Consider the following 11,268-nt stretch of genomic DNA (forward strand, 5'->3'; position numbering starts at 1 on the left):
AATGACCATTGTCAAGAGAGCATTGGTGTTAGGTGAAACTACTGGAGCGTATGGGAAGATGTTTATCTCTGTGCAAAGACTGCACCATTTAACAAAGGGAATCAGAGTATCCAGAAGTTTGGTGGTTTCCTGAAATTTGTTCCCACAGATTCTGTTGGCTATATATTTCATCTACAACCTATTAACCCTCTGTAGTTGCAATAACTCTATTGATGTCTTTATTTTCCTCTGGAGACCAAGTCTCACTTAAATCCTAGCCTGTCCTTGATGCACATCTATCCCAGGATTATTGTCTTGAGTCACCATGTTAGCTGTACTTGAGTGGTAACTGACATTTTTTAATTAATTTATTTATTTATTAAAAATTTCCACCTCCTCCCCTCCTCCCATTTCCTTCCCACCCTCCCCACTCCCCTTCCCCCTCCCTCTCCAGTCTTAAAAGCAGTCAGGGTTCCCTGCCCTGTGGGAAGTCCAAGGTCCTCCGCCCTCCATCCAGGTCTAGGAAGGTGAGCATCCAAACAGACTAGGCTCCCACAAAGCTAGTCCATGCAGTAGAATCAAAACCCAGTGCCAGTGTCTTTGGTTTCTCGTAACTGACAATTTTTACCACAAAACGTTTCTCCATTTTCTACCCCATCAATAAATAAATGTCCCACTCTGCTGTAGGATGAGAGGAGCAGTCACTCATCAATCACGGCCAGCCTGACTGGAAGACTGGTCTTTGAACTGACTGGGTTGGAGACCTCACACTTATAGTCCCCAGCATCCTCCCTCCTGACAGGATCTATTCTGAGTAGACACTTTGTTGGGGACAGAGTCATCCTCTCTGTGAACTGCAGACTCCGGTTATTGAAGAGCCAACGGATAGAGATTCCAGTGTCAGCTGAGACACAAGTGAAGACCACAGAGCTCTCCACTGTGACTGTAGGGTCAGTGACTCGCATGAAGGGCTGTGTCACAGGCTCTGCAAAGAAACATAGGAGGAGACTAAATGATAGTAGTCCTTCAACAATCCCAACCCTCCCCTCCATAGTTCACACTTAATAAAACCTCCAGGGTAGGCAAGTTAGGGCTGTGACCATAGTCATATATTGTGCTTTGGATATGCCACGCAGAGCAGGAGACCCTGATTCAGGCACTAACTTTTCTGTGCCTAAGTTTCCCTATAAAAGGATACACACTGCATGATCATTGCCATGTCTTTAAGTTAAGTCTAGCTAACTTTGGGATCTCAGTGAGCTGCATCTGTTACTCTTTGCCTGCAGAAAAGAATTCCCTAGGTTGGACCCTCAAGGACAAAAAACTTCCTGTCTCTCCTATCCCTCTTCTTGGGGACCCTGGCCTTCCTGTGAAGTCTCCTACGCCCATCAGAAGAGTTGAGTTGTGTCCTGGCACCTGTTCACTGAGACTCATGAGTAGGAGATGCCCAGGTGACCTACCTAACTGTAGCTGTCATGACAGTGCATACCTGGTTCCACAATCTATTTAACTTGAACAGTCAGTAAAGACTTGTTCCCTGTTAGCTCTGCCAGGAAGTCAAATTCTAGTCTTGAGGAGATGCTCTTTAGGATCAACTAAAGTTGCGTCAGGAACAGAAGTCTGAAGCTAAGGCTTCCTGATGCTCACCTCTCTATGAGCAGTCCATGGTTCCCTTAGTTAGGTCCTTCCTGACTGCTACAGGGTCTTGCTCAGGGACATGCTTATGGTGACACACCAAGAATATGGGCTGAGACTGACTGACATGCTTGGGCTGTGACACCCAGCACACATCCTACTCTGCAGGTGGAATTTGGTATGGGATTCTGGTCTACATCAGTCTTTCTCCCCATTACATGAGTCCTGACTAAATGCTTAAACCCCAATGTGGGAGCACAGTGTGAAGAATAGGCAGGCATAGTCCGCACTGGAACGTCCTGTGTGTACAAAGTGCTTTCAACCCCATCAGCATCCAGAGGTCACAAAGAATCACTCACTGTATATGTGGATGTGCCCATGTCTTTCTTGAGTTTCAAGCTGTGTATTTAAGGTTCGTAAGGTGTAGAATCCAGTGTCCTTCTGGGTGACATTGTGGAGCAGTAGGGATCCATTGGGGTACACAGTCTCTCTACCACTGTGTGCAGGTCCCAGCAAACTTCTATTATTGGGTACTATGTACCATACAATCTCATGGCTGTTGACGACGCCTACCCCTTTGTACCAGGAAAAGGCTCGAAGGTTCCCTGGGATGTTGTGAACAAGTAGGAGAGCGTTTTCCCCTTCAACAGCATTGGATGGGATGGATTCAATGCTGAACTTGGTAATGATTGGAGGCTGTCTGCAGGTTACAGGGGAGGCTAGAAAGGAAGAGAGACAAACTCATCAATACCGAGATCTTTGTCTTTGGTGATCAAGCCCTGTGTACTGAGAAGCTCAGGTCCATCACTCAGTGAGGTGGGTGGGGGTGTCTTCCCAACTCAGGGAAAGTAAGGAAAAGACCTCCATGACCCTGGCATACCTGGCTGTGTCATTTCCTCTGTGTAGAACTCTCTCCCAAGGTGTCTCCTTGCTTACTGTCCTCACAGGCCTGCTTACACACAGAATATGTGTGGAATGGGGTGCCTTCTCACACTTCTTCCTCTAAGACCCCCAATCTTCACCTTCTGACCTCTTTGATCTCCCTCTTCTCTAGATGTAGTCAACCCATGAATTCACTTTAAGATGGACCTCCTGGTCTGTCTTCCAGTCCACTAGAACTGGGCCATTTTAGGAAAAACTAATGTGATCCTTCTAGAAGGCCGGATGCCTGGTCAGGCTCAGATACATGTGGGCAGATGGAAGATCAAATGTCCATGGATTTGCATGTCAAGGTGTTTATGAAATGCTCATGTGTGGAGCTACAGACACCAGATACAACTCCAGCTTACATGAACTTGTGCACGTGTGGGGAGTCGGTGTGTGAGTGTGAACGGGTATGAGTGTGGGTGTTTGTGCAGGTGCTGTGTGTATGAGAGAATGAGGGTGATATCACCTAGATGGAGGTCTGAGGACAACTTGAAGGAGCTTTTCCTAGTCTTCCATATTAGGAGATTCCAATTGTTCTTTGAGCACCCCTTCCCTGGCACCCTATAAGGCAGTGCTCTCTCACCTGTGAGCAGGAGCCACTACGAGGGGCTGCACCCTTTGCAGGGAAGGACACAGTGGACCTCTAAGGTGGCAGCAACCTGTTCTGTTCTCCCTCTGTGGAGAACAGCTTTTCTTCCAACACTCACCTCCAAGCTCTGTAGCATCCCTCTCTCTGAGCTTAGCCTCCTCACAGGCAGCAGACCTTCCCAGGGTAATGTGACTGTTGTCACAGATAGTGTCCAAGGACCTGCTCTGTCCCTTACACTCTTAGACCTGCCTGGTGTCCCAATTGCCTTGTCTATGTGTGTGTTTCAGTTCTCCAGACCACACAATAAGGAACAAAGTTAATAATAATTTCTCTGCCATCAGACATCAACAGCTCATCCCAGGGCTTCCCTCTGCTCTGTTTTTTGCAACATGTCTTCTATGACACAGAATCCCAGCAGAGCACCTAGTCTTCCCTGTGTTCTCAATTCTCTGAGAAGGTGGGATGTACTCACTGCAGGAATGTGACAGAGATGTATTTTAGAGCTGTAAGGGGACCAGTTGAGTAATACCAGGAACAGGGAAGAGAACCGTTCTCACTGGAGTCACCAGTAAGGGGTGACTTATTGTCATATGGCCCTGGAGCACCTGTGTGAGGGTTTCATATGGGGGTGAAGCAAGAGGTGACCTGAGTTCTAGAGAGAGGATGGTGACTCCATCATCCTAGGGACAGTTTCAGAGGGACCCTATAACTTCTTGTGATGCCTGAGCTGTGTCAATGGTCTCTCTATGTCTTTCCTGAGATCCAGCCATCCTCTGTGTAAGTGAAATACCCATGAGAGGTACCAACACGGAGGGAGTGTCAACCAGGATCCTCTGGTAGAGTAGTATGCTTAGAAACATAAGAGGCAGTCAGTAGATCTGAGAATGCTGTCAGTGTCCTCCATGTCTGTAGGAGCAGGGGTGGAAGCCAGGCTACAAGGTATGCTTATGGCTCCTTGAAATACTTTTTTAGGTGTTGAGTCTGTGTCCTTCTCTAGCCACCTAAAGATGACTATGAGAACTGCAACTCATGTCTGGAAGCTGTCCAGATCAGTGCCTATGTTACTATTTGTCTGCAGGAGAGAATCCCAGAGCTGAACCCCAGAGGACAATCACTTACAAGGAGGACTTGTTTCAATTGTTCCTCCACTTGGGGACCGTCCTGTGAGGTCTCATGTGTCTATCAGGTCAGTTACGTAATGACCTGGGAACCTGAGCAGCTATACTCTTCCTGCCGAGTCTCTAAGATGTCCAGGTGAGGGCCTAACCATGGCTCTCATGGATGCACACTGATTGGTTCCATATGCCAAGAAAGCCTTGCTCTCTGTCAACTCTAACAGTAGTAAATCTCAAGTGGTGACAAAAATCTTGCCAGTGTCATCTAGAGTCTAGCCAGGGACAATGATTTCCAGACAGGGCTTCCTAGTGCTCTCTGTGAAGCACTAGACTTCGTCAGCCAGGGCCTGCCTGACTCCCATAGTGTCTTCCTGGGGACAAGTGCATGGTGAGAGCTCAAAAGTGTCTGTACTGAGGTTGACATCCTGAGGCTGAGTTTACCCAGCACAGGTCCTCCACTTTGCAGGTAAAGACAGATGAGGAGTTCTGATCCATTGCTGTTTAATTACTCTATGTGTGTCCTGCAGTAAGGTCCCAAACCTCAGTGTGGGGACACAGTGGGGGGAGAATAATCACAACCCCGCCCTGACAGTGTAACGAGTAGGATAATCTACACCCAGCAGTTGGAGGCCGTAGAGTGAGTCACTTACATTTCACATGGAGTTGCACATGTGTCATTTCAATTTTCAAATCTCTATTTATAGTTTCTAGTGTGTACAATCCTGCATCTTCCTCCGTGATATCCTGAAGCAGCAGGGATCCATTGGTGTATACCATTGCTCTTCTACTGTGGGCAGGTCCCCAGGTGATGGAATTCATGGCTCTGTTGTATTCTGCCATTTTAAAGATCTGGATGCTAAGCACTCCCTTGTACCAGGAAAAGGTTCTCACATCTTCTGGCAGATTGTGAACAAGAAGTAGAACACTTTCCCCTTTAGCAGCATTTCGTGGCACTGGTTCAATCATGAGAGGTTTACAGCATGTAGAATGGGAGGCTGTAAGGAAAACGAGGGAAAAAAAATTCTTTGGGATCAATTTTGCTTGGTAGAAAGATGACAACCTCCAACCTGAGCTGACGGCTTCATCATTCACCCTAGCTGTGCAAGCATGGGTGCGCCATCCCACTTTGTGGAGGTCAGCAACATGAGCTCCGTTCCCCCAGGACCTCTATATGTAGAACTCTCTAAATAGAATTCTCTCCTCTGGTGTCTTCCTCCAATGCATGGGATGAGCCTCAGGAGACTGAACTGACTCAGACATCTTAGTCTGGGATAATTTCCATCAAATTCTTCCTTGATACATGGGGGAGTCAGATGACGGAGTCTGATCTGTGATCATTGTCTCCACCATGTGCATCCTGTGTACATGGGGACACAGTGCAGAGGGGAGAAGGGGCATGACAGTCTTATGTGACTAAGCCCCACCTGGCCCAGAACAATCATAGAGAATCACTTACTGTCCACCAGGAGTTGCACATGCGCTAATCCAATTTTCAGATCTGTACTCAGCATCCACAGAGTGTAAAATCTGGAGTCTTTCAAGGTGACATTCTGGAGCAGCAGGGATCCATTGTTGTACACAGTCTCTCTGCCACTGTGTGCAGGGCCAAGCACACTTGAATTAGTGGCTATTATATGTCGGGCAACCTCAAAGTTGTTGGACACAATCACCCCTTTGTACCAGAAAAGGACTCGTAGATTTTTTGGGAGATTGTGAACGACTAGAAGAACATTTGACCCTTCTGCAATGAAGGGCGGCACTGATTCAATAGTGGTATGCACAGAGGGAGGAGGGCACTCATGGGTCAAAGGGGAGCCTAGAAGGGACAACAGAGATTGATCAATATGGGGCATTTATATTTGGTTAAGATGTATCCGTATATCCTAACATCATTCAAACTAAGTGTGTGACTGTCTCCCTGTTCTACTGGGCAGAGGGCAGCCCATGATCTACATGTTCTCAGTGTCTATGCACATGTCATTTCCTCTGCATAGCACTCTCTGCTTAGGTGTCAAAAAGGGCCTGGCCCACTGCCCTCAGACCCCCGCTCACATTCAGTGTAGATTGGTGTTAGAGTGACACATCTCTGACCTCTTCCCTTACACACCCTGAATCTTCACTCTCTGACTCTTTTTGTTGCTGTTCTGTTCCTCTTGTGCTTCCAGTAAACACCTAACTTCACCTTCGAGTTTTCTATATTGGCCTGTCTTCAAGTCCACTTAGAATAGGGTTTCGTGAAGACCAGGGCTAATCTCACATTTTTAGAAATGTATGCTACCCAGAAAAGATTCTGACCCCTGTGGAGGATGAATGAATGAATGAATGAATGAATGCGCGAATGAGCAACCAATGTTTCAAGATCCAGCATATCCAGAGTTTTATTTATGAAACTCTCAGCTTTGTGGCTAGTTGATACCCCGTTTGATTTAAGTTTTTGCATTTGTTTCAATTTCATGTGTGTGTGAATGCATGCAGGTGTGAACACAAGTGCATTCCTACATAGATGTACATACATGCAGGTGTGTACCACAGTACCAGATGTGGGACCAAGGACAGCTTTGAAGAGTCAGAGGGCTGTCTCCTTTCATCACGTGGGAGTTGAGGATTAAACTCATGTCACTGGGCCTGGCAGAATTTGCCTTCACTCATTGAAACACCTCACTGACCCAACCAGGTCCGATTCTTCCCTGTGTCACCCTGTTATAGCTGAGAACATCAGTCTTCAGAATATAGTAGCCAACACGATCACCACTTAATAGAGAACACTCTGGCTTTCATCCCTACCCATTATCATTTCCTGTTCACTGAGAACTTCCTGCTGCTGAGCCTTCGTCCTCCTCTGCGTCATCTCCGCTGAGGGAGAAAGACAACACCTTGATTCTTCTTCAGAATCTTGTCCTCCTTGGAGACTCCACCCAGGACCTGAGTTCTCTCTCTCTCTCTCTCTCTCTCTCTCTCTCTCTCTCTCTCTCTCTCTCTCTCTCTCACACACACACACACACACACACCCTCCTCTCTGAGGGTGGAGAAAATGACATAGGCTGATTTATGGCAGCTTGTCTCCACCATGTGTGTCCTGCACTAAGTCCTCAAAATTCAACAAGGGGACACAGTCTGGAGGGGAGGTGTGCACAATCATGCATGACAGTCCTGTGTGACTATGCCCCACCCAGCACAAAATGATCACAGAGAATCACTTACTGTCCACCTGGACTTGCACATGTAATACTTCAACTTTCAGATCTGTACTCAGAGTTCGTAGGGTGTACAATCCAGCATCTTTCCTGGTGACATTCTGGAGCAGCAAAGATCCATTATTGTACAACGTCTCTCTACCATTGTGTCCAGGACCCAGGATAGTTAAATTTCTGGCTATTACGTGTCGGGCAATCTCAAGGTTCTTGAATACAACAATTCCTCTATACCAGAAAAGGGCTAGAAGATTCTCCGGGAGATTGTGGACGAGTAGAAGAACGCTTGACCCTTCTGCAACTCTGGGCGGCACTGATTCAATAGTGGGCTGAGCAGAGGTGGGAGGGCGCCCACAGTTCAAAAGGGAGTCTAGAAGGGAAGAGAGTGATGTCCATCATTATTGGGACCTTTGCATCTGTGTCCTGAGCAGGTGTGTCCATTGCTCAGACTAGGTGTGTGGGTGAGTGTCTTCCTGTTCTACTGTGTGGAAGTGAGTACACAAACTACATGTCCTCAATGTCCCTGAACTTGTCATTTCTTCTGTATGTCACCCTCTGATCAGGATCACTGCCCTCAGACCCCTGCTTACATTAAGTGTAGATTGGTGTTGGGAACATGTCTCTCTGACATCTTTCCCTACAGACCTTGACACCTGACTCTCTGACTTTCTGTTGCTTGTGTTCTTCCCTCTTGTGGTTCCAGTCAACACCTGACTTCACCTAGCTTTCTTTACTTCAGTCCACTAGGACTAGGGATTTGTGAGAACCTTTATTAATCTTACTTTTTTTTAAAGAAATGATGCCTAAAAAAAAGAAAAAAAATAAATTCTTTCATGAAAAAAAAAAAGAAATGATGCCTAGGAAAACCCAGACACCTGTGGAGAATGAATAAACGAATGATGTTTCAGGACCCTGTATACCCAGGGATTTTCTTAAGAAACTCATAGGTTTGGGAATACAGAGTTGAATTTTTCTGTTTGATTTGATTTTTTTAATGCTCATTTATGTTTGTGTGGGAGTGGATGCATGAGTCAGTACCAAGGCGGAGGTCAGAGGACTTGTGTTCATTAGTCTCAGCTTGCCAGACAATGAAGTAAATGCTTATGTCTACGGAGTCACATCTCTGGCCAATACCAGCTTGATTTTTTTTCTTTAAGACAGCAAGCTGAGAACATCAGTCTTCAGAATTCTGTGGCCATGCTTATTAAGTTTGAGTGAGAACAATCCCTCAACCCCTTACTTTTCCATATTCATCAAGAATAAGAAAAAGTTTCCTGTTGCTGACCCTCTTGCATGACCTATGTCTTCACCCCAACAAACCCCAAGACTCCGCTCATGTCCTAGTCCTTCTTGGGAGACTCAAGACAGTAGGTCAGTCCTCTCCTCTCATACTGTCAACTTGAGGTCTACTCATCTGTGAGCAAGAGTCCCTGAAAATCAGTGATCCTTTGCAGAGGGATACAAGGCTGTATCTCTAGTCTCTGTGACCTTATCTGTCCTCCCCCTGTGGCATGTCTGCTTGACTGTCCTTCCTTCATCTGAGCTGAGCCTCCTTCCAGACAGGAGCATCTCCCAGAGTTCCATGGGCTGTGGGTGTTCTCTTTTTAAAACACTGCTCTGCCCCTTACTCTCAGTGCTGCCCCATAACCTTCTCTACTTCCCTCTTTATGTTTCAGTCCTCCAGACTACATGGTGATCAAAAGGGCTGATGAGCATCCCTGTGCCTTAATATAACACAGATCGCCCTGGAGCTGTCTCTGCTGTGTCCTGGCCCTGAGGCTGTCAGAGCTAAGAGGGAGCCTCTGCACTCCCTGTGGAACACAGAAACCCATCTGGGCACCCAGTCTTCCCTGAGTTCTCAATGCTTTGAAAAGATGGAATATCCTCTTAGCAGGAAGGTGCAGGGATGTCTGTGAGGCTTCAAAGGGACTGGTGAGTGATGCATGGGGAAGGGGACAGATCCATCCTGACTGCAGTCATCACTAGGTCTTTCTCGGGGACACATTCCTGCTAAGAACCCCTAGAGTCTAGACAGAGGCTGATATTCTTGGCTGAGTTACCTGCCATGCATCCACCTGTGTGCAAGATGAAGTGAAGGATTCTGATCTATTGCCATTATTCTTCACAATATGTTTCCTGCAGTAAATGATTAAATACAAACATGGGGACACATGCAGAGGAGAGGTAAACAGAGGCTAGAGTTGATATTTCTGTGTGTCTCCAGTAGAATGAACCCCACCCAGCACCCAGAGTTCACCAAGAATAACTTACTGTACACATGAAGGTACGTGGTTGTTATTGATGCAACTCCTACTTGTCCATTTATGGTTCGAAAGGTGTAGAATCCTGTGTCCTTCTGGGTGACATTGTAGATCTGCAGGGATCCATTGCTGTACACTGTCTCTCTACCACTGTGTATGGGCCCTGTCACACTTAAACCCTTGTCCAATGAATGTAGTGCAATTCCAAGGCTCATATTCCTCACCCCCTTGTGCCAGACAAAGGCTAGAAGATTCTCTGGTAGATTATGAACACGTAGAAGAACATTTTCTCCTTCAACCACTTGGGGCGGCACTAATTCGATGGTGACTTGGGCAGTGGTAGGCAGGTGCCAACAGGTTAAAAGGAAGGCTAAAAGGGAACAGAGAAAAGCCACCAATATTGAGCAGGGGTGACACTACTCACCTTAGGGATATGCCCAACCTCATTGATGGAGGTGAGCAAGCATAGAGCCTATTATTTGCTCTCTGTGGAATTCTGTACTCAGGTTCAGCTGACCCCCCCCCCCACAGTGTCCCCATATACCTCCTCACATAGTATATTTGGTGTGAGGAAGAATATTTCTCTGACTTCCTCTTCTAGAGGACTCTCACTCTGAATCTTTTCTCTGTTCCCTGTGTGCTTCCAGTCAGCTCCTGACTTTATTTTTTGGATGCTCGAATGTCAGGTCCACTTGAAGCAGGACTTTGTGAGGACAGGGATTAGTGTGACCTCTTTGGAAGATTCACTTCCTGGAAAATATTCAAGCAGCAGTAAAGAGAGGAAAGAAGAAAGGAAGGAGGAAGGAAGGAAAGAAGGAAGGAAGGAAGGAAGGAAGGAAGGAAGGAAGGAAGGAAGGAAGGATTGAAGGAGAAATGTGTTCCATGGGTTTATTTACTTAGTTATCAGATTTGGAGCTAATGACAATTATTATACTCGTGTGATTTTTTTATATTTGCTTATGTACTACATGTGTGTTTTTGTGAAGGCATCCGTTTCAGTGTGTGCAAGTGTGCGTGTATGCCACAGCAGCTGCATGGACAGAAGTGTCTCAGTGTGCCCATGTGCAGGTGCACACAACAACATTTGTGTGAAGGGCAGAGAAGAACCTGTAGAAGCCTGTTCTCTCCATCTACCCTGTGGGAGCTGAGGACTGAATTCGGGTTGTCATGTCTCCACACTGAGCCATCTTGCTGGCCCACCCCTGCTGCAGGAAGGTATACAGCTTGTAATTACCCACCTACTGGAGTGTGGCCTCTTATACTATTTACCGGGCTGCTGAAGCGTGTCCGGCCCTTCTCTCATCCCCCGGTTTCCATTTCCTTGTATGGATTGTTTGGATCCCATTTTCCATCCACCGTTCAAGCAGAGAAATCTGATTTGTGAATTTGTCCCCTAAATAAATAACTATCTATCTCTCAGTTTTGAGCTAGTGTGGGATTTCTTTTAAGCGTCTGATCGCTCCCCCATCACTTGGTGCCACGTGGGTTTAAACTACAAGCTGGAGGCTTAGTCCTTCCATGGCCCGGACAGATTTGCTTTTTCCTGAACAGTTTTTTTTTTTTTTTTTTTT

At 46.5% G+C, this 11,268-nt stretch overlaps 1 protein-coding gene across 1 annotated transcript in view; it reads right to left on the reverse strand.

Moving 5' to 3' along the window:
• Positions 1-474: 474 nt before the first annotated feature.
• Positions 475-11,268, reverse strand: part of LOC126491451 (carcinoembryonic antigen-related cell adhesion molecule 3-like) — a 22,784-nt gene continuing 11,990 nt past the window's right edge. The window contains exons 2-7 of the mRNA XM_050127132.1: positions 9,708-10,067; positions 7,447-7,806; positions 5,702-6,061; positions 4,896-5,240; positions 1,974-2,333; positions 475-964 (exon numbers count right to left, since the gene is read on the reverse strand). Coding sequence (XP_049983089.1) covers positions 681-964; positions 1,974-2,333; positions 4,896-5,240; positions 5,702-6,061; positions 7,447-7,806; positions 9,708-10,067 — 2,069 coding nt within the window. The 3' untranslated portion in view covers positions 475-680. The remainder of the gene's footprint in view (positions 965-1,973; positions 2,334-4,895; positions 5,241-5,701; positions 6,062-7,446; positions 7,807-9,707; positions 10,068-11,268) is intronic.

Source organism: Alexandromys fortis, unplaced genomic scaffold (genome assembly GCF_014885135.2).
Source record: "Alexandromys fortis isolate MF-2015 unplaced genomic scaffold, M_Fortis_MF-2015_v1.1 scaffold_262, whole genome shotgun sequence".
Lineage (NCBI taxonomy): Eukaryota > Metazoa > Chordata > Mammalia > Rodentia > Cricetidae > Alexandromys > Alexandromys fortis.